The sequence below is a fragment of the Sphaerodactylus townsendi genome, linkage group LG14 (assembly GCF_021028975.2).
Source record: "Sphaerodactylus townsendi isolate TG3544 linkage group LG14, MPM_Stown_v2.3, whole genome shotgun sequence".
Classification (NCBI taxonomy): Eukaryota; Metazoa; Chordata; class Lepidosauria; order Squamata; family Sphaerodactylidae; genus Sphaerodactylus; species Sphaerodactylus townsendi.
Genome location: NC_059438.1, coordinates 35,601,378 through 35,624,034, shown reverse-complemented (window position 1 = coordinate 35,624,034; position 22,657 = coordinate 35,601,378). Strand labels below are relative to the sequence as shown.

At 48.8% G+C, this 22,657-nt stretch overlaps 1 protein-coding gene across 1 annotated transcript in view; it reads right to left on the bottom strand.

The window, feature by feature from the left end:
• Nucleotides 1-1,003: 1,003 nt before the first annotated feature.
• FCHSD1 (FCH and double SH3 domains 1) overlaps nt 1,004-22,657 on the bottom strand; it is a 39,209-nt gene continuing 17,555 nt past the window's right edge. The window contains exons 10-20 of the mRNA XM_048515676.1: nt 19,370-19,468; nt 18,388-18,483; nt 16,079-16,183; nt 12,942-13,103; nt 11,082-11,210; nt 10,205-10,288; nt 9,700-9,856; nt 8,694-8,899; nt 7,517-7,601; nt 6,607-6,674; nt 1,004-1,674 (exon numbers count right to left, since the gene is read on the bottom strand). Of these exons, the coding sequence (XP_048371633.1) occupies nt 1,609-1,674; nt 6,607-6,674; nt 7,517-7,601; nt 8,694-8,899; nt 9,700-9,856; nt 10,205-10,288; nt 11,082-11,210; nt 12,942-13,103; nt 16,079-16,183; nt 18,388-18,483; nt 19,370-19,468 (1,257 nt within the window). The 3' untranslated portion in view covers nt 1,004-1,608. The remainder of the gene's footprint in view (nt 1,675-6,606; nt 6,675-7,516; nt 7,602-8,693; nt 8,900-9,699; nt 9,857-10,204; nt 10,289-11,081; nt 11,211-12,941; nt 13,104-16,078; nt 16,184-18,387; nt 18,484-19,369; nt 19,469-22,657) is intronic.

Here is a 22,657-nt window from a genome sequence, read left to right as displayed (position 1 = left end):
AGCTCGAGCAGGGGTCTGGAAACGGTGCCTCTCCAGATGTCCATAGACTACAGTTCCCATCAGCCCCTTGCCAGGGCTGATGGGAATTGTAGTCCATGAACATCTGGAGAGCCACAGTTTGCAGACCCCTGGCCTAGAGGAATCAAGGTCGGGGGAGGGCCCATAGCATCCCCACCCCGAGCTGTGCTTCGCTGGCCGTGGAACATCGACCACGATAAAAGAGGGCGAGTCTGGAAGTTCTCAACTTATTCCCAAATGAGCAAGCAGAGCTGTGATTCCAACCCAGGTGTCGCAGTTGCTTATGATACAGGCTCGACATCTCCTAGCATAGGAAAAGCCCTTCCTTTGGTCCGCAATAATTACAAACACTTTCCAGGAAAGGGTCCGTTAGCCATACCCCCCTCCTCCGCTGGGAGCAGCCGAGAAGCACCTGCCTCTGCACACCCAAAGCGATGATACGCAGCTTGCAGTCTGCGCAAGTTCCCAAGCCAGGAGACACTCCTGCTTCCACCAGTCTCAGCCTGGAGAATCTTGTGCAGAAAGGCTTTTATTTATGAGAACGGCGATCGCCATCTCTCCAGCCTGGGAGAACAGCCTGTTAAAAGTTCCCCAGAGGTTTCCCTCCTGTACTCTGTGTTCAGGTGAGGGCCCTGGTAAGAAGAAGAGGAGTTTGGATTTATAGTCCGCTTTCTCAACCATAAGGAGTCTCAAAGCGGCTTCCAAACACCTTCCCTTCCTCTCCCCATGACAGACACCACGTGAGGTAGGTGAGGTTGAGAGAGTGCTGAGAGAACTGTGTCTGCCCCAAGCAGGCTTCATGTGGAGGAGTGGGGAAATCAAACCCGGTTCACCAGATAAGAGTCCACTGCTCCAACCCACGATACCACCCTGGCCCTCCGGCCACCAGCCAAAGCTGCCGCCTCCTCCTCCCCTCATCTTTTTTTCCATATCGAACCACCGTGTAAACAAACCAAAATTAAACCCATTAAAGCTGCTAAAGATGTGTGTTGAGTGAAGTGTCTTTATTGGGAGGTGGGCAACATAGCAAACCTCCCTCCCCCCCCCCCGGAAAAAAACAACACAGGAGGCAGCTTGCTCTGCGGAGGACTGCAAAAAAAGAACGGCTGCGCGAGAGAGAAAGAGCACTTCGTATTCTGCCTGCGTTCCGAAGGGAAAAGATACACCAGCAGCCCTGGCAGGCGAAAGGCGGATGGGGGTGAGGACAGGTAGCAGCATCGAAATCCGAGGGAGAGGCCAGCTCCCACTCCGGAGAGGAAAAATACTTGATTGCCCTCAGCTAGTGCCCTGCAGGCAGGGACAAGTATCCTCTTTTGAATTGGCCACTCTTTGGGCACATCCTCACGTGTTCCAGAAGAGGCACTTGGGGCTGTTGTGGAGAGGGTCGGCGGGCCACTGGCAACGTGCCTTTTGGCACCCTCATCCTACTTCCAGGGGTCTGGAATGAGGCACCAGAGCAGCTACACAGCAGAGCATCCAAGAGGTCTCACAAGCGGAAACAGCTGGATGTGTGGGTACCACTGGCCTCCGAGGACCCACGAATGGCCACGAACGGCAAGCGGAATGGCTTCCCCAGGGAGCTTTGCGCAGTTAACCACGGCCAGGCGACGGGTGGGCTTCCGGGGCCTTCAGTGGTGGTGGTGGCGGAGCCCGAACCTGAAGGAAAGAAGGAGAGGCAGAACTAACACGGGGGAACTTGAGAACCCACCCTGGCTATTTTCTAGGACATGAAGTTGTTCCTATACTGTGCTAGTAGAGGCCAAATTAGACTGTTTGTGGCTTTCCTTTCCTTTCTCTTCTGAGGGGACCACCCCACGGGAGAAATGGTTAGAAGGGGAAAGGCTCAGCAGCCTACTCCCTGCCCATTCTTGCTGTGCTCGAGGCCAAATTAACATGATGGCAAACTGGCGATCACTAGGACATGCTGCCATTTTAAAACGATTTTTAAAAAGCCACGAAGGCCCGATTTTGATTGGGACTGTGGAGAGATCCTTTCCCTCACCCCGCAGGCCCATGGCTGCTTCGGCACTTGGAAAGGGGAAGGGTGGGAAGGAGAGCTTCATGGCTTAGGCCGGCACGAGGACACTATCATGTTTGGTTCTGGTGGGTTTTCCGGGCTGTGTGGCCGTGGTCTGGTGGATCTTGCTCCTAACGTTTCGCCTGCATCTGCGGCTGGCATCTTCAGAGGTGTATCACAGAGAGAAGTCTGTTATACACTGTGTCTAGTAACAGACTTCTCTCTGTGATACACCTCTGAAGATGCCAGCCACAGATGCAGGCGAAACGTTAGGAACAAGATGCACCAGGCCACGGCCACACAGCCCGGAAAACCCACCAGAACCTGTTGAATCCGGCCGTGAAAGCCTTCGACAATACTATCATGTTTGTTTGGGCTTCGGATACGCAGTCTGCACAGTTTTGCTCTGGGTCAAAAACAAAATGTGGAGGAAGAAAGCACAGAACTGTGTGAAATTGGTACTGCGTTTGCTCCAACAATGGCGAAAAACTACAGCTCCAGAAGCCAGGGATGCTCAAGGGCCTCTGCTTTTCCATCTGGGAGGGAATGCAGCTCACACCAAAGAACAGGAAAACACTGGCAAACCTGAGAACGCTTCCCACTCCCAACTCCTCACAATTCTGCAAGACCACATCTCAACAAGACTAACACTAGGGGCCCACCCAGCAGCAGTGTGGCAATAAGGCCTTAAGCCACCCCACGTGGCTTTCAGATGCAGAACATGGTTTTATACAGGGTCTGGGCAGGCCAGGAGTCAGGTCACTGGGGGGGATTGGCAAAATACATTTTACCCAGGTGAAGAGAAGGGGGGACTTCCTCACAGTGCTCGCCGTGGGTGCGTCCTTTCCCCTTTTCCTTCACGTGGGCAACTCCCAAAGCAAACGACCAAGGAAAGCAGAGCGTGGACAGCCCACCACACAAAGATCCAATACCTTCTGCAAACCTCCACCCCCAAATAGGAGGCGTGGTTTTAGATACAATGTAGAGCCGTGGTGGCGAACCTATGGCACTCCAGATGTTCATGGACTACAATTCCCATCAGCCCCTGCCAGCATGGCCGATTGGTCATGCTGGCAAAAGCTGATGGGAATTGTAGTCCATGAACATCTGGAGTGCCATAGGTTCGCCACCACTGCTGTAGAGTGCCTAGCTCAGGGGTCTGCAACCTGCGGCTCTCCAGATACTTATGAAGAAGAAGAAGAAGAGTTTGGATTTATATCCCCCCTTTCTCTCCTGCAGGAGACTCAAATGGGCTTACAATCTCCTTGCCCTTCCCTCCTCACAACAAACACCCTGTGAGGTAGGTGGGGCTGAGAGAGCTCCGAGAAGCTGTGACTAGCCCAAGGTCACCCAGCTGGCGTGTGTGGGAGTGCACAGGCTAATCTGAATTCCCCAGATAAGCCTCCACAGCTCAGGCGGCAGAGCTGGGAATCAAACCCGGTTCCTCTAGATTAGATACACAAGCTCTTAACCTCCAACGCCACTGCTGCTCCTTATGGACTACAATTCATGGCCAATGGACTACAATTCATGGACTACAATTCATGGCCAATTGGCCATGCTGGCAGGGGCTGATGGGATTTGTAGTCCACGAACATCTGGAGAGCCGCAGTTTGCAGATCCCTGGCCTAGCTGAAATGAGGGATCATAGTGTAGGGGCAGCTTCAGGGTTCAGGACAAAATGGAAAATGGAGGAGATTTTGGCTGGGCAAATAGAAGCTTATTGTGCATCTTCACATCAGGAGAGCTCTTCTCATGCCGTGACTATGCAAATGTGCAATTTGAAAATCAGAGCTTTCAACCTCTGGAAGAACTCTGCTATCTGGAGACAGAAGGTCAACATTCTGGAGGACTAAATGAACTGAATGTCTGCTTTAAGCCAATCTTGCCTTTTCCGTGCGGAGGCGAATGTTAATTCCCAATCAGTGCCAGGGCATATCACCACTCACTTTCAAAGTCATCTCTGTCCAAACCCTCATTCTAACCGTAGTAAAGAGACTGGAAGGAAACGTGGGTTCGTTTTGTCTCTCTACACTAAAGTTCCCTGCATTATCACGTCCTTTCCACTTGCATCTGTTATCTTGGCTTGCGTAGAGCTGCTCTGGTTTTATCCGCTTTCTCTAATGCAGGATTTATTGGAGACTGACAAAGAGTGGTGCGTAGGAGCCCAACGCTTTTCTGGGGTGGGGCAAAACTTGCTCTTCCTCCACCATTGTATTTGTATTTCAACGTCTTGTGCTAAAACAAGACCAGGCAAGACTAACTTGCACATAAAATATAGCAGTTGTTATTTCCCCCCCTTTTTGCCAAAAGGCCAACAGGCACGCTTTCTTCTCTAGCTGCTGGTTTAAATTTACAACCACGATTTTTAAATTATATTTACTTATTTTTTGGATTTGTAGGTCGCCCTTCCCCTTAAGGGCCCAGGGCATCTGACAGATGATATTAAATTAGAATCCATGACAGTAAAATCAGACCGCCTAGAGCAGGGGTCTGCAACCTGCGGCTCTCCAGATGTTCATGGACTACAATTCCCATCAGCCCCTGCCAGCATGGTCAATTGGCCATGCTGGCAGAGACTGATGGGATTTGTAGCCCATGAACATCTGGAGAGCCACAGGTTGCAGACCCCTGGCCTAGGGGGAAAGGAACAAACAAACAGGTGAACAGGAACACGGAGCAGGGAACTCAGCTGCGTGGGAAATACCGTTGCTGCCCCTCTGGAGGCTGCTGGCCTAGGGCTGGGGAGGATCTGTGGGTGGGCAGTACTCCGGAAGTGTTTTTATGGTGTTTTCATTATTGTTTTATATGATGTGGAGTTATTTAATACTGTTTTTATTGTAGTCTGCAATTTCGTAAGGCACCCTGAGACCTTAAGGCAGGGTATATAAATTTAGAAAATCAATAAGTGAAATAAATAAACCATAAGCATGGCAGAATGATTTTAGATTGTGGGGGGCGTGAAAGGCCACAGTTTATGTCCATTCCATTTCACCTCAACCAATCAGAATGGGGGTCACCATTTAACAAATTCTGGGGTGTGTACATGTGAACACAAACTCTATCTCACGCACGCACACACACACTGCACTGGAAACTAAATCTGGTGGTAAGAACATTTTTAGGCTATGGTTTAAGCATCGGTGTGGTCAAGGGGCAGGGGGGAGGGCTTGTCCCGGATGTTAATGGCGGGGGGGGGGGGGGCGCAGAAAGAGCACCCCCTCCCCCATGACTCCATTATGCCAGCAACAAGCAGGCTTACTTTAAAGTTCTTCTTTCCCCTTAAGTTTTTCTTTGGAGGCAGTGATGGAAGATATCTACGTACCTACGAGACCGTCTGGCCCCATATGTCCCACGTCGGTCTCTGCGTTCCGCAGAGGCCAATTTGCTGGTGATCCCCGCCCCCTCTATGATGCGGCTGGCCTCCACCAGGGCCAGGGCTTTCACGGCCCTGGCCCCTGCCTGGTGGAATGCTCTCCCTCCAGCTGTCCGGGCCCTGCGGGACCTAAATGAGTTCCGCAGGGCCTGTAAGACTGAGTTATTCCGCCGGGCCTTTGGGGAGGCCAGCTGCTGATAAGGTGCCCTGAAACAACCCAAGGCCCGCTGCCCCCTTTTGTAGGAGTTTTAAACTGTTGGACGCCATCTGTATTTAATATTTTATGGAAACTGAACACTGCTTTAATTTTAATATGTATTCATGTATCCACTGTTTTATTATTGTTGTGAACCGCCCTGAGCCCTCCGGGGGAGGGCGGTATACAAGTGGAACCATAAATAAATAAATAAATAAATATCAGCCAACCCAGTACAGGGCGGGCCAAGGGCAGCCCTTTTAGCCCACCTGGACAATCCGGCGCCTTCTTTCTTAGAGGGCCAATGAGGAGACCAGCAGGCTGAGCTTTGTAGTTTTGAACTGCAGAGCACATGTTTGGCGTGCTCTCACTTTGCTTGGCACCCTGAGTTGTTGGATTCTGCCTGCAGCTTAACTCGGTGGTAAGTTGCTCCTTTGGAGACCTTTCGGTGCGTGCCTTCTGCAAGCAACCCGGGAATCTATCTACCTCCATTTGATGAATACTGGAGCTGGGGGGGGGGGGCGGGGGGAGGAGGCAGTATGCCAAGGAAACCCCTTACTTGATCTTACTTGATCTCCCCCCACCCAGCCTGGCTTCCAAAAGTCTTGCTGGGGAGCTGAAAACCAGATGTGTGTGTGTGTGTGGGGGGGGCTGCGAGGAAAACCCCCACTGCAGAAACCTCTTTTCCTCCAAAGAAAGCCACCTCACTGCGTTTGGCCTCCAAAGCCCCAGCGTAAAAAGCCATGCTGGAGGCGTTGGAGGCCAGGCACGGGGGAAGGGGGGGGGGTGCAATTTCAGTGCTTGCTCCGGGCTCCATTTTCTCTAGCTCAGGGGCCTGCAGCCTGCGGCTCTCCAGATGTTCATGGACTACAAATCCCATCAGCCCCCTGGAGAGCCGCAGGTTGCAAACCCCTGCTCTAGCCACGCCCCTGGCTCGAAGAGAGAAGAATCCAGGTCTAGGAGTCATGCTACCCAAACTTTACACCCAGAAGAATTTACCGGACGAAGGCGAGGTGTGTTCAGGTCAGGGGAATTGGGTCCACTGGCCATGCTTGCTTGCCCGCCACCTAAAATACAAAAAACCCCACAAAACATCAGTGCGATCTTCCTGATGCCCCCGGTGCTCCTGATTCCTCAGTGAGGTATTTCTCCCTCCTCCAGCAGCTCCGGTAGGCCCTTCCCTTAAGAATGTGTGAAAATACTTGCTCAAGGTTTCTGATTTCAATTGCACTGGACACCCCCCGCCCTCCCCCTGGCCAGCCATGAGAGGAATCTGCAGCCCAGCTTCACCTCGCTGAAGCACAGCCTGCCTGTTAGACCACCTTTTGAGGAAGCAACAGGGTTGGTGTTAAGAACATAAGAACATAAGAACTAGCCTGCTGGATCAGACCAGAGTCCATCTAGTCCAGCACTCTGCTACTCGCAGTGGCCCACCAGGTGCCTTTGGGAGCTCCCAGGCAGGAGGTGAAAGCAATGGCCTTCTGCTGCTGCTCCCGAGCACCTGGTCTGTAAAGGCATTTGCAATCTCAGATTAAAGAGGATCAAGATTGGTAGCCATAGATCGACTTCTCCTCCATAAATCTGTCCAAGCCCCTTTTAAAGCTATCCAGGTTAGTGGCCATCACCACCTCCTGTGGCAGCATATTCCAAACACCAATCACACGTTGCGTGAAGAAGCGTTTCCTTTTATTAGTCCTAATTCTTCCCCCCAGCATTTTCAATGGATGCCCCTTGGTTCTAGTATTGTGAGAAAGAGAAAAATTTCTCTCTGTCAACCTTTTCTACCCCATGCATAATTTTATAGACTTCAATCATATCCCCCCTCAGCTGTCTCCTCTCCAAACTAAAGAGTCCCAAACGCTGCAGCCTCTCCTCATAAGGAAGATGCTCCAATAACTCAGTAACTCACCGCCCAGCAGCGCTTCTGCAGGAGATGCAATTGTCGGGTCAAGGACTGGAGGGGAGCCGGCTGGGGGTGAGGGGGAAGGCAAATCCTGGAATGGAAACACAGGCTGCTCTCAGAGCTAATGAAGGGGACTTCAATTTCAATAAGCCTTTATTGGCATACAGAACATACAATATAAATACAGTTAAAATTACAAGATAAAACTTCACACTGGATCATAAGTTCAGTTCGCAAACCTCAGCCAGAAACTTTGCCACTGCGAGACAACAGTCAAGGTCATTACAGTTTAAGAGCATATTTACTTTATCAAGCTCTGTCAGGGTTTTCATAGAGTCAATGACCTGTAATAATAAGCTAGATCTTAGATTCTGGTAAAGTGGGCAGTGGAGGAGAATGTGCGCAATGGAATCCAGCTGCCCTGGACTGCAGGGGCAAAGCCTCTTATCGTTTGATAGACCCTTGAGTCTTCCTCTATGGAGCGGGGATGGCATAATGTTAAATCTAGCCAGCACGTAGGCTCTCCTATATATAGGGTTGGTAAGCGCTGCAATATAGTAGGCTGGGTTTCCCTGCACAATTGGAATTGCCACGTTCCTTGGCGAGCAGGATTTGTTGGCCAAGCTCTGCAGTTGTTGATAATCCATTGCTAGTAGCCGCTCTTTGATGAGGGCAAATGTCTCAGTAAGGGTTAGCATGTTCAGAGAGTCACTATCATAACCCAATTCCCCAATCTTTGTTATAACTGTTGTGCACCATTTAGAGTGATGGAGTTCTCTCAAGGTGAGTTGGGTCAGTGAGTTGTTGGGGCTTTGATAATGAATATGCAGCCAAAATTTTATGATGTGAAGGGGACGTCTGGGATGCCGGGTGAAAGGGGGGATCCAGATGACTGTTGTAATTTCAAGGCTCCCATGAGGCTCTGAATCAGGTCTTGCAGGGTGTGGACCCCGATTCACCCGAGTGTGTCAAGTAATAAGGAAATGCCAACAACGGGAGGCTGACTTGTGGAACTCCCTGCTACAAGGTGCGGCATTGGTTGCTGCCTTAGTTGGCCTATTAGCCATGAGAGCTGAAAAAGGATTTCTGCAATCAAAGGCAGACTGATTAGCCCAGGAACCCAGACCAGCTCCTGTTTCCCAGAGAAGAGAGGAAAAAGAAATGGGCGGCAGCCGGGACTCACCTGCTCAGCTCCGCCAGGAGCGCCCATGATTTCGTGGACCACCAAGGACGGGAAGACGCCAACCCTCCCATTGAAGTCCCCTCTCCAGAAGCCGTCGTCGATTGTCCCCTCCTCTCGGGGCAGCACTCGGATGATGGCTCCCTCGGGGAAGCTGAGCTCCTCTGGGCTCTGCCCCTCATAGTCATAGAGGGCCCGGACCAGCCAGGCTGCAAATTAAGGGGGGGGGGGAACTGGAGTCAAAATGCAGGTGTCATGATGGGGCTGTTGGGGGGGGGGGGGTTTGCTTTCGCTGGTGCTGTTTTATTACTTCTAGCTGTGACCTTGTAGTTCTGCGGCAGAGACGAGACTCCAGGGCAGAAAATGTGAACCGTTTGCTTCTCATGTGGGGTGGGGACCTTCTACTCATATTATCAAGAGTTTGGCATGGTTTTTGCCAGAACGCTCTAAGTTCTTGACATGTCTTCAATAAAAGCCTTGAACCCATCAAGTGAATGATTGTCTGAACGGGGGGATCTGACCGCAGGGGAGCTTGGGACCACCTCCTACCCTTCAGGCGCAGGCAGAGATAGCTCCTTCTAGTGGCAGGTTCTGACTGCAAGGAGGAAGAAGAAGAAGAAGAAGAAGAAGAAGAAGGAGGAGGAGGAGGAATTTGGATTTATATCCCCCCTTTCTCTCCTGTATGAGACTCAAAGGAGCTTACAATCTCCTTGCCCTTCCCCCCTCACAACAAACACCCTGTGAGGTAGGTGGGGCTGAGAGAGCTCCGAGAAGCGGTGACTAGCCCAAGGTCACCCAGCTGGCGTGTGTGGGAGTGCACAGGCTAACCTGAATTCCCCAGATAAGCCTCCACAGCTCAAGCGGCAGAGCTGGGAATCAAACCCGGTTCCTCCAGATTAGAATGCACCTGCTCTTAACCACTACACCACTGCTGCTCCTAGCCACGGCAGGGTTAGTTCTTCCAGCCTCCACATACATTGACAACTTCTACACTGTCCCCAAGACTCACCTCCGGGCTTCAACATGAGGTCTGCAAGCTCCCTCTCCCTCTCCCAAGAGCCTTCTTGGTCGCCCTTTTCTGGAACTACACAAGTTCTGCTGACGGAATCCAGAAAGAGGAGGTATTTCTCAGGGACGTAGCCAACCTGGCCTGTCCGGTTGCGGGCCTGAAAGAAGGGGGCAGAAGCAATATCAAGGGAGGCCTTCAGAGAAGCTGGCATGGTTACCTTGCATGGCTGGCAAAGACCGGCTGCCCACGGGGTCCGTCTGCAAGGGGACAACTGGAATCCCTTGTCTCTGGCTCATACAAGAGGGTATTCATTCTGCCTCACCTTACCATGAGAACTGCTGCCCATGATAGGACTGAACTTCTGCCTTGAGGCTTATAATCCCCAAGGTGCCTCACAGAGCCTTCAGGCCCCGTGCACTTGTGTCAGCATCGAAACCTGGCTTTCTGGAACGGCTTCCAAAGTCCTGCTGCAGAGAGGAAGCTGGCCCAGCTTCCTGGCACTCACCTTGACCCATTCCTCCACGTCGCCATCTTCTAGGACCTCCAGCTCCTCCCCCTGGACAATGGTCAGCTCATCAGATTGGCAGGCCTGTTGCGCAAGAAGGAACACCGTGAAGTTGGCCACCACATAAAGCCAGGAAAGCGCCCCTCTAAACATCACAGAGCTGCCCTTGCTGATGGTCAGTGCAAGAGCTCAGCTGAACTGGGAAAACAGAAGAGCCCAGAGTGGGCTATGGGGTTCTGAACTTCCCAAGCACACAGCAGGACGTGACACGAGGGAGTCTCCCAGTAAGGGGGGCAAGAAAGTGCTATGGGGAAGGCTGAGATAGGAGACAGCGAATGACCACCAGAAGGGTGCAAAAATGACCCCCTTTGCCTGTTTATTCCACTTCCTGCATTTCTCAAAATTAAGATGCTTGCTGACAATGCCCGAGGGGCCACACCCTAAAATCTTGAAGTCTGTTTCAGCCTCTAAAAACCATCCAAGAAGAAGAAGAGGAGGAGGAGGAGTTTGGATTTATATCCCCCCTTTTTCTCCTGTAAGGAGACTCAAAGGGGCTTACAATCTTCTTTCCCTTCACCTCCCCCCACAACAAACACCCTGTGAGATGGGTGGGGCTGAGAGAGCTCCGGAGAGCTGTGACAAGCCCAAGGCCACCCAGCTGGCATGTGTTGGAGTGCACAAGCTAATCTGGTTCACCGGATAAGCCTCCACAGCTCAGGCGGCAGAGCAGGGAATCAAACCCGGTTCTCCAGATTAGAGTGCACCTGCTCTTAACCACGACACCAAGACTATATCCTTTTTCAAAATCATCACGCCGCTGTGCAAAGGACTCACTGCCAGAAGTAGTTTAGGGCCAAGAGAAGCGAGGAGTTGTTACCTGGTATGGGAAAAACACTCTGCAGGACGAAGGGTAGGCCCGAGTCATGCCTGGGCTTGGCCGGGTGTCCTCAAACAGTTCTGTGCTGTCGTCGTAATCTTCAAACTCAGCCGGGTCGAATTCCTCTGCCTGGAGAAAAGTCCTAAATCATTGCTGAGGCACGAGATGAGAAACAGGAGACCCTAAACAAATAATCTCCCTCACAGAGTCTTGTATCACTTCTTTCTCTGCTCAGACAGAAGAAGAAAAAGAAGAAGAAGAAGAAGAAGAAGAAGAAGAAGAAGAAGAAGAAGAAGAAGAAGAAGAAGCAGAAGAAGAAGAAGAAGCAGAAGAAGAAGCAGAAGAAGAGGAGTTTGGATTTTTATCCCCCCTTTCTCTCCTGCAGGAGACTCAAAGGGGCTTACAATCTCCTTTCCCTCTCCACCCCTACAACAAACACCCTGTGAGGTAGGTGGGGCTGAGAGAGCTCCAAAGAACTGTGACTAGCCCAAGGTCACCCAGCTGGCTTGTGTTGGAGTGCACGGGCTAATCTGAATTCCCCAGATAAGCCTCCACAGCTCAAGCGGCAGAGCAGGGACTCAAACCCAGTTTCTCCAGATTAGAATGCACCTGCTCTTAACCACTACGCCACTGCTGCGGCACTAAGAGAAAGAGGTTTGGTTCAAGCGTTCCTGGCAGCGAATGTTCGGGAGACCACCGCTAACCTCGCAAAGGTCTTATAACATCCACTGAGCAACACCCCGAGCTTCAAGCGTGAACACCGAGACTTCTTAACAAACCGCTGGCCCTTCCAAGCCCCTGCACAGAACGGCGCCTTTCAAGCAGACCAAAGTGGGAACTACTGTTCTGTGATCTGATCCCATGTGGTTATATCCAAACGACAACATTCAAAGAGAAAGGGCTCAGGGTGTGGTTCTGAGGTTAGCATTATTCAGAACATAAGAACATAAGAACACGCCAGCTGGATCAGACCAGAGTCCATCTAGTCCAGCACTCTTTACTCGCAGTGGCCCACCAGGTGCCTTTGGGAGCTCACGTGCAGGATGTGAAAGCAATGGCCTTCTGCTGCTGCTGCTGCTCCCGAGCACCTGGTCTGCTAAGGCATTTGCAATCTGAGATCAAGGCGGATCAAGATTGGTAGCCATAGATCGACTTCTCCTCCATAAATCTGTCCAAGCCCTTTTTAAAGCTAAAACAAACCTTCAGCTATATGGGGCCAATTTGTTTGTTTCAGCAATTCAATATCCTGTGTTCTGTGCTTAATAAACTTTTAAAATGGTAATAAAAAGAAAAAAGGAAGCCTGTTTCTGAACAGCACATTTAAAAAGAGATCGAAGGGTTACTCTTCCACTTCCGTGCTCAACCCCAAGGCAAACTGAGGCTGCACAAGCATGCTGTTTGCTTTTTACGAGCGAAATCAGACTTGTGGTCTATCTAATCTGTTTGAGTCCTCTTTTCACAGTGGGACTTAGTAGCTTCCAGAGGATCAGGGTGAAGAATGGTGATCTGGCTCTGATCCGTGTAAACCCAGAGAAAAACAAAACAGGGGGAAGAATGTTAATGTTGTCTGACTGTCTGGAGCAGGGGTCTGCAACCTGTGGCTCTCCAGATGTTCCTGGACTACAGTTCCCATCAGCCCCTGCCTGTAGTCCATGAACATCTGGAGAGCCACAGGTTGCAGACCCCTGGTCTGGAGGGTTTAAAAATGGGCCCTACTTCTGGGAGCCTGGAAAGAAACAACTGGGTGAACTGAGGAGAGACTGAAGCAGTCTGATTCCCTCTCTTCCCCTGACCAGATCAGAGAAATTCCCATTTCTGGGCAGCGATTTCTCAGAAGCCAAGGGGTGAGAGACCTCTTACCGTCGGAGTGGAGCCCCTCTCAGACCTGCGTGCTTCGCTGAGCCGCCGCTCCTGCTCCATTTCATCCAGGACCTGTCCCATGGCACTGGCCAGCCAGGTGTCTACATCCAAGCCAGCCTGCCGCAGCAACATCAACCGAGCCTCCGCCTTCACCTTGCTGATCTGAAATAGGCAACGGATGCCAATATCATCAAGTGCCATGGTCCCCATGGACACAACAATGGGAACCCCGACCCACAATAATCAGCGCAATAGCTTCCACCCGGGTCAGGGCCTTTACGGCCAGGGACTTTATGGCCCTGGCCCCTGCCTGGTGGAATGCTCTCCCACCAGCTGTTCGGGCCCTGCGGGACCTTAGTGAGTTCTGCAGGGCCTGTAAGACTGAGCTATTCCGCCGGGCTTTCGGGGAGGCCAGCTGCTGATACCCCCTCCCCTCCCTTTCCTTCCCCCCTCCCTTTTCCCCTTCTTTTAACAGCTGGGACCCTGCTGTCCCCCTCTTAGAGGAGTTTTAGCCAATAGGTGCAATCTGTTGCTATTTTGAACTTTATATTATGAATTAAATGCTGTGTTTTAATTTGTACCAGTACTTATTGTGCCGCTGTATTACTTGTTATTAGTTGTTGTTGTAAACCGCCCTGAACCCTCTGGGGGGAGGGCGGTCTATAAGTTCAATAATGAATAAATAAATACATTAAAAATAAATAAATAAATAAAATACAAACCTACAAATACAAATCAGCGCAATAGAATACAAAGGTGCCCTTCCCAATTCTTCCATTCTACTGCAGTTCTAATCCCTTTACACCAGTGGTTCTCAACCTTCCTAATGCCGAGACCCTTTAATACAGATCCTCATGTTGTGGTGACCCCCAACCCTAACATTTATCCATTTTACAGATGGGGAACACTGATGCAGAGAGTCTTAGGTGACCCCTGTGAAAGGGTCATTCGACCCCCAAAGGGGTCGCGACCCACAGGTTGAGAACCGCTGCTTTATAGAAATCCCCTCCTGAATATTTTTGTCCTGTGTATTCTGTGAAACACTCGAAAATCAGAGGCCTCCCTGACTTCCTAAAGCCAACACAGAGAATGGGCATTGGATGGGCAGTTGCCCCTGATCTTTGTGGCACCGTTTGTGGGGCAGCGTCTTCAGGAAGGCTTTGGCCAGATGACCGAAGCTCACGCAACGCAGCATAGCAGAAGAAGAGACTTTGAAGGTATGTGAGGTTCAAAGTCATTTTTTGGTACGGGGTAACTAGGGGTGGCCACCTTTTTCGGTATTTTTCAGCTTCGACTTTAAAAGACCTGACCATGTTCAAAAAAGCCAAAGACAGCCAATACCCCATACTGGCTTTTTTTGGCTTTCCCTAAAATGTTTATCAAAAGCCGGACCTGAGAAATACTAGCCCTGCACATCGTAATGCAGGAACTGGATAAGCTCAGCCCTGCATTTATTTGGGTGAGGGTTGCCCTGTGAGGATCGGGTCACCCCCGCCCCCCGTAACTATGAAGTCAAAAAACCCGAAATCTATTTGACTTTTTAGACACCAGGCTATTCAGCTATGTCAAATAGCCTGTTTTTTTTCGGGGCAACTCCTCCCGCCCTCCTGAAAAAGCTAAAATTGTTTTTTTGGGGCGTGTGTGTTTCCATTTGGCTTTATTGAGTGGCCAGCTCTAAGGATAACGTCTATCTTGAATTGAACACAGTAACTGATGGTTAACCAATGGAGCGACTGAATGAGGGATGTCGCATGTATGTTCCCACCTACTGCCTGATAGTAACTAGATTGTGGAGTTCTGAACCAACTGAAGTTCTCAAGTTGACTTTAAGGGCAGACCCATGTAGAGTGCATTGCAACAGTCTAGACTTGAGGCTACCATAGCATGGATCCATATGCCATATCAGCCAGGTCATGTTAGGGGACTATCGTCAGGGTTGAATGAAGATGGAATAAAGAATTAACTCGCATCTCCAGTAGTAATCCTTGGCCCAGCATAGTCCCTAAGTTCTTAACGCAGAGGTGTCCAACTCTGGTGCTTCAGATGTTCATGGACTACAATTCCCATCAGTCCCTGCTGGTGTAACCCCTATGTTCAGAATGGGTTGACCCAGAAAGGGGTGGAGACTCAAAAGCAGCAGAAGGCTGCAAAAACTGGTGAAGTTGGAGGAAGCCAGGCTACCAGGCTGGGACCTTGATTTAATTCTTTCTAAGCTCTTAACACCTTGTTTAAGGTAACTGCAAAGTTGTTGGGAACTAGTGGGAAGGGAGTTGTTTATTTTTGCTATATTTGTAAATGTTAGAATGTATTGTTTCAGGGCTTGCTATGTATGTAATTGATGGGAGTTCGTTTGGGGACCTTCATCATCTTGGATCCCATTCACCAAGCCTCTGAAGTCTTCATAAGCCAACCACCAGCAGGAAGAATTGGACTTGGCATTTATCAGTAGATTGTCAAGATAAGGACTTGAAATGCAACCTAGAAGGACTGTAAATTGTTAATGTTAAATATTAATGTTAAAAGTGTTATTTGTTAAGGAAGTAAACCATTTTGTTTTAAAATTTAGTTCTTTGCAACTCCTTCCAAGTTCTGCCCCACAGAACCCACAGTTAGAGGTTACACTGGCATGGCCTGATGGGAATTGTAGTCCATGAACATCTGAAGAACTAGAGTTGGACACCCCTATCTTAACAGAATCAACAAGGATCAGCTGAACCTAGGGTGTTACCAGCCTTCAGGTTGTAGTTGGAGGTCTCCTGTGATCACAGCTGGTCTCCAGGTGACAGAGATCAGTGCATCTGAAGAAAATGGCTGCTTTGGAAGGTAGACGCCAAGGTATTACATTCTGAAGTCCCTCCCCAAACCCCACCCACCTTAGGTTCCACCTCCCCCCCAAAAACTCCAGATATTTCCCAACCCAGAGCTGGGAAGTATACCTAAACCTTGTCAAATGTGGGAAGCACAACGTCTTTCCAGACCTCAGCTTTCACAACTAGCATTCCAGCTCTCTCCATCGCCTTGCCCAGGAACAGCAAATTAGAGACTGGATGGCAACAGGCCAAATCATTCTCCCCCAGTGATGCTTTTTAAAAAGTAGTGGCCTGATAACAGACCAGCAACGATGCCAAGAGACCCACCTCTGCCTTCCGAATATTTTCCTTCACCTCTTCCATCCTTTTCTCCATGCCAGGTATCTCCGCCTCATTGACCTGCTGCCTTCGGGTTTCCATTCTCTGCAGAATCTACAACAACACAAATACACCCACCACGGACTCAGGCCACAAGGTTGCCAACAGTTATCGATCAATCAATCGACTGAGGCCATTTCTCACACTTTACTCCTCAGTGTGGATTCAAAGGGGCTTATTAAAAACACCAACGCAGGTTTAAATAAACCAATTATATAAAACACAACACAACGTAATTTTTTGAGCTTGCAGGCACATTTGGAATGTTGACATGGCATTGTGGGTACAGCAACAAAATGGCTGCCAAAAATGGCTGCCGCAGGAGGCTAACCCAGCCACAAAATGATTGCCAGAACGTAAGTAACACAGGGTCGATCCTTGTACTGTGGTGGCAACATGTTTAAAAATTTGCACAGCCAATGAAATCTCCAATAGTCACTCAGAAGCCTTTCTGAACAAAAGCCATACCTGGCCCCACCCATTCCCTAAAAACACCTGGCAGATGCCAGAAAAGGTACTGGCATCCACAGAACCATGTTGGGGACTCCTAATGTAAATAAACAAATTGGAAAATCCCGTGCCCAAAGGCTCACGCCTCGCGTTTGCAACACTCCGTGATTCTGTCCCAAACTAGCCTCTTTCTAACTGACCGGCCGCATTATGTCTTTCACCTCAAGCTCTCTGGTGAGCTTTGAACCTGGGAAGTCTTTTGTTTTATCTGTTTTGGTGAACCTGCCCTTTTACCGAAGCCAGAATAAGGGCAGCGGCAGCTTCTTTTCCCATACCCATGTCAGCCTCGGTCCACGAGGGGAGCTAAAGAGTTGGCATATTCCATATAAGGAAGAAAAGGTCCGCTCTTCCTAGAGCAGGGGTCTGCAGCCTGTGCTCTCCAGATGTTCATGGACTACAATTCCTACAACTCCAGATATTAATGGACTACAATTCATGGACTACAATTCCCATGGACTATAATTCCAGATGTTCATGGACTACAATTCCCATACAATTCCAATTGGCCATGGTGGCAGGGGCTGACGGGAATGAACATCTGGAGAGCCGCAGGTTGCAGACCCCTGACCCAGAGTGACTGGAGGGCCTGAAGCTGCAGGTAGTTTACCTCATTATAAACTACATATTAATATTCTAGGGCTATAGTCCAATCCAATCCAATCCAATCCAATCACCTTTATTAGGCATAAAATCTAGGGCTACAGACAACTCAGCAAGGCAGAGAAGAACTGCAAGTTCATTCCTCTCAAGAGACCAGGCTGAACAGAAGTCAGAAAGATTGAGACTCAGCTGGTCTGCTTGAGCACCACAGGTCTGAACTGTTATATGTTTATTGTTTTACATATTTGATTGTCATTTTATATATTACTTCTAATCAACGAAAAGAAAGAAGAAACAAATCTGAAGTTGTCACAGGCTTTCACGGCTGGATTTAACTGGCTGTTGTGGGTTTTCTGGGCTGTGTGGCCGTGGTCTGGTAGGTCCCGTTCCTAAAGTTTCGCCTGCACCTGTGGCTGGCATCTTCAGAGGTGTATCGCTGTGATACACCTCTGAAGATGCTGGCCACAGGTGGAGGTGAAACGTTAGGAACAAGATCTACCAGAACACGGCCACACAGCCCGGAAAACCCACAGCAACCAAATCTGAAGCTGTTTACTGTCATATTTATTTATGTATTTATGTATTTATGTATGTATGTATTGTTTAGATTTGTAGACCGCCCCATCCCCAAGGGGCTCTGGGTGGTGTACAACAACATCAACATATATCCAGTTTATAACAAAATAAACAATTATTACATGTATTAAAATCCATTAAAACCATTAAAACAGCGGTCAATACAATAATAACAGGCGGCCCATAACCCAATTTATTATGCATGTTAAGTGTCACAAGGTGGGATTACACTGTCAAAGACGTGAACGCCTTTGGTTCTCAGTTGACGACAATATCTCTTTGATATCCCTCTTGGGATTAAATATGAGTTACACCCAGACTTTGAGGGAGATTCCTGAGGATTCTGCTGCAGCCCCTTCCTGTAATGTGGTCTGCTCAGGAGCTGGCCTTTTTCCGTGGGCTGTGTGCCTGGCGGGGCTGCAGCTACCTCACTGGAAAAAAGCTCTCCTTGGGGGTTGTCCAGGTGCCACCGCTGAGAAGCTTCCATGCAGAGGCAGGGAACACTCAAACAGCAGACAAATACTGCTATACGGAAAGTGCTCCTGGTAATTCAGGGCCTGCCCGTGGCTCACCTGCTCACTGACAGTCTGAATCTTATAATCTTTGGCTGCCCGAGTGGCCCAGCGACGGACTTCCTTTTCCAGCCCACTGTCATCCAAGAGAGAAACCTGGAAAGAGAAGCATGACAGAGGTGAACAGGACCACCTGGAACACTTGATTTGTCTTGAAGAAGAGGAGGTGGTTTTTATATCCTGCGTTTCTCTACCTTTAAGGAGTCTCAAAGTGGTTTATAATGACCTTCTGTTCTCTGTCCTTCTTACAACAGACACCTTGTATGATAGGTGGGGCTGAGAGTATTCTGAGAGAACTGTGACTAGCCCAGGATCACCCAGCAGGCTTCAAGTCAAGGAGTGGGGAATCTTTTTTAATTTCAATAAGCCTTTATTGGCATATACACGATGAGTATAAAAATACAGTTCCAGTTAAAAAGTGAATAGTAAAAAACTTCGCGTTTGTCATACATTCAGTTTACAAACTTCTGACAAAAACTTTGCCACTACAAGGCAACAATGAAAATCCTGACAATTTAAAAGCATAACTACTTTATCTGATTCAGTATAATCAATCATAGGGTCTATAGCTTGGGATAGCAGGCTGGATCGGAGTTCTTGGTATAATACGCAGTTCAGGAGAATGTGTGGGATGGAATCCAGCTGTCCTATGCTACAGGTACAGAACCTCTTATCGCTTGGAAGACCTTTAAGTCTTCCTCTATGTAGCGGAGATGGCATGATGTTAAATCTAGCCAGCATATAGGCTCTCCTGTGTATGGGATTTGTGAGGGAGTGGGGAATCAAACCTGGTTCTCCAAATTAGAGTCCACCGCTCTTAACCACTAGTCACCTTTGGGCTCAAGGAAACAGAATGCAGTGCACAACCAGTGGCAGAGGGGCCCAAGTTCATGACCGCGGTTAGAAATGTTGCACGCACTTCTCAAAATATTAAGGACCCTCCAACCTGGCTAAGGTGGCCTCATTGCTGCCCGTCACTTACCACCTGGTCCGTTCCTTCCGGCTGGAAAGGCTGAGCGGCTGTTGCCGAGAAGGCGGGATTATCTTGCAGGAACAGGAGGAGATTCTGTTCCCGGCACACCTGGAAGAGCAGCCAGGAGAGGAAGGCCAATGAACAGAAATAACCTGAACAGAGTCAGATTAGAATATATCTGGGAACAAGTGACACTTGATATTTTCGACATACTAACCAAAAATAAGACGTGGCAAGATAAACAGAATGACATTTTGAAGATATGGATAATATACGTGGACTGGATGAAAGAAGCTCGAGTCGATGAAGAAATATGGGAGAAGAGGCAACAGAGAATGAACTTACTGCTGTTTGTGTGACAAAACTATAAAGAAGAAGTAATGGGGGGAGGGAGAAAAGGGGGAAAAAGTATTGTTTGAAAATGTACGAAGAAGGAAATTACTATAAACTGTAAAATGATACAATAATTTTTTTTTAAAAAAAATAATCTGAACAGAGTCAGAGAAACGCAGCTGGATGATGTGCCAGAGAGGGGGATGCCAAGCGCCAAGACATGGCAGTGACGGGGGCATCTTTCTCCGGACAGGGGGCATCTTTCTCCTTTTTAACAGTGTTAAAAAGGCCAGCCCTGGCTCCAGGTCTCTGAGTAGTTTGCTTCATCGACGCTAGATCAGCTGAGACTGGCCCTGCCCAAAGACACCAAAGACACCAAAGACACCAAAGACACTAGATCAGCTGAGACTGGCCCTGCCCAAAGACACCAGCCTTTCTGTGCTCTGAATCACCAGTCTGGGCAAGTGACGTAATACATCCGCTCTTGCAATTCGTGGGAGGCGGGGGGCGTTGGTTCTGCCTACGCAACAGAAGCTGCTGCTTACAGCATTGTAGAGACTGGCAGGGTGGGGTGGAGATGGGAGGAGCTGGCACTCTGCCATCAGGTTTTCTTCCCCCCCTCCCATCTCCTAATTCTGAACTATGCAGCCCCGCACGACTGAAAAAGCATCTCTCGGAGCTTCCCTTGCATACCACCCCTCCCTCCCCTCTCCCTCCCTCCGCTAGGGTGGGTGGGCCAGGTCCAGATGCCGGGCCCCCTCCCCTTCCCTCCCTTGCATGCCACCCCTCCTTCCCACCCCTTCCTCTCCTTCCCTTGCATGCCACCCTCCCCCTTCCTCCCAATAAGGGTTGCTGGAGGGGAGTCTCCTGCTTCAGTGAGAAACCTGGCAACTTCTATATATTCTCCAGTACCGTAAAGCAGGCCTCCAGAACAGTTTTTCAGAAAGTCTTGTTGTCTTCCATGTATCACAGGTGAAACTATCTCAGAGTTGTGAAGTGCTAGCTAGTGAACACCCATGGAACACATATAACAAGCAATGCACTAATAGCAGACCTGCTTCTCCCATCCATTCCCACTGTGGACAGCACTGCCCGCTCTGGGTGGGGAAATACCTGGAGTGGGGAAATACCTGGAGATTTTAGAGGGGAGGTGCAGTCTGGGGAGGGGGGGCTTGGAGAGGGAGGGGAGGAACCTCAGCAGATAAGATGCCTTAAATCTACCCTCCGAAGCTTCCATTTTCTCCAGCTGAACTGCTCCTGCAGCTCAGTGATTCTTTGAGGGGGTCAGGAGGTTGCGGCCAGCATTTTTGATAAGTATAGAAGAGAGAAGAATCTGTATCCCCCTTTCCCTTTGCTTCCTACCCCTCCTTGCTGCCAAGAAAATCTTTGTATTATGCTCTGGAGCTCTATGCTTTAAGAACCAATTTTGTCACATTAAGACGACAGTAATTAAGACAGCTACCGTATATACTCATGTATAAGTCGAATTTTCAGCACATTTTTAATGCTGAAAAAGTTCCCCTCGACTTATATGCGGGTCATTAAAATTTTGTGTGTGTTTTTACTTTGCCGGCCAGCAGGGGGCGCAGTTTTTATGCTAGCGGCACCAAAACTTCCGGGTACCCTCAGAAGACACTCCTGATGATACCAGCCAAGTTTGGTAAAGTTTGGTTCAGGGGGTCCAAAGTTATGGACCCCCAAAGGAGGTGCCCCCATTCCCCATTGTTTTCAATGGGAGCTATTAGTAGATGGGGCTACCCTTTTGAGGGTCCATAACTTTGGACCCTCTGAACCAAACTTCACCAAACCTGGCTGGTCTCATCAGGAGAGTCTCTTTACAATACCAGCCAGGTTTGGTGAAGTTTGGGTCAGGGAATCCAAAGTTATTGATCCCCAGAGGGGGTGCCCCATACCCCATTGTTTACAGTGGAAGCTAATAGTAGATTTTCCATTTCTGATAATATCCCTCTTAAAACCTAAGTTGGGTTACATTTGGACATACAGATGATGATGGTGAGGAATCCAGTTTTGAAGGATTTTAATTCTTGTGTTTTAGCTTGGTTGCTGATTGAGCTAAGGTTTTTGTACTTTTAAAGTTATTGTTGAGACCCTTTTCCACTTACAGAGCCAGTTTACTGTTTTTCTTTGAAATAAATATTCAAAAACATTTAACCTACTGATGCCTCAATTGATGTAATTTTATTGGTATCTATTTTTATTTTTGAAATTTACCAGCAGCTGCTGCATTTCCCACCCTCGACTTACTCACAGCGAGTCAATAAAAGTTTTCAACTTTTTTGTGGTAAAATTAGGTTGCCTCGAGCACTTATATGATGGTGCGACTTATACTGCAGTATGTATCACGGTGAAATTATTTTTGCTGTTTTTATGTATTTCACTGCCACTGAACTGTATATGTTATTTTTATATCTTTTCTTGAATCTCTTTCATAAAGCCTTCCTTTGCTATATGGTGTGCGCCACTCAAGGCGTCACTGAGACCAAACCCAGGTAAAGATTTGTTATGCTACTGCACCAATATCTGTCAAGAAGTTTTCTCTTCTTAAAGGCTAAAGTTTGTAAAATTTGTAAAAATATCTGGGTAAGACAAGGGTGAAGAGCCAGCTGAAAATAATCCAGTTCCAAGGAGAAAGTTAATTTGCTCAGTAAAGCTGAAACATGTGGCAGGAAGAATGAGACTGGCAAAGGTTTTAGATAAAAGGAGCTGTTGTTGTGGAGTAGAGTGTGAGTAGGGCCCCTTCTGCACATTCATTCATTCATTCATTCATTCATTCATTCATTCATTCATTCATTCATTCATTCATTCATTCATTCATTCATTCATTCATTCATTCATTCATTCATTCATAATTTAGACTTACTAAACCGCCCACCCCTGAGGGCTCTGGGCGGTGTACAATAAGAACATAAGAAAGAGCCTGCTGGATCAGACAAGAGTCCATCT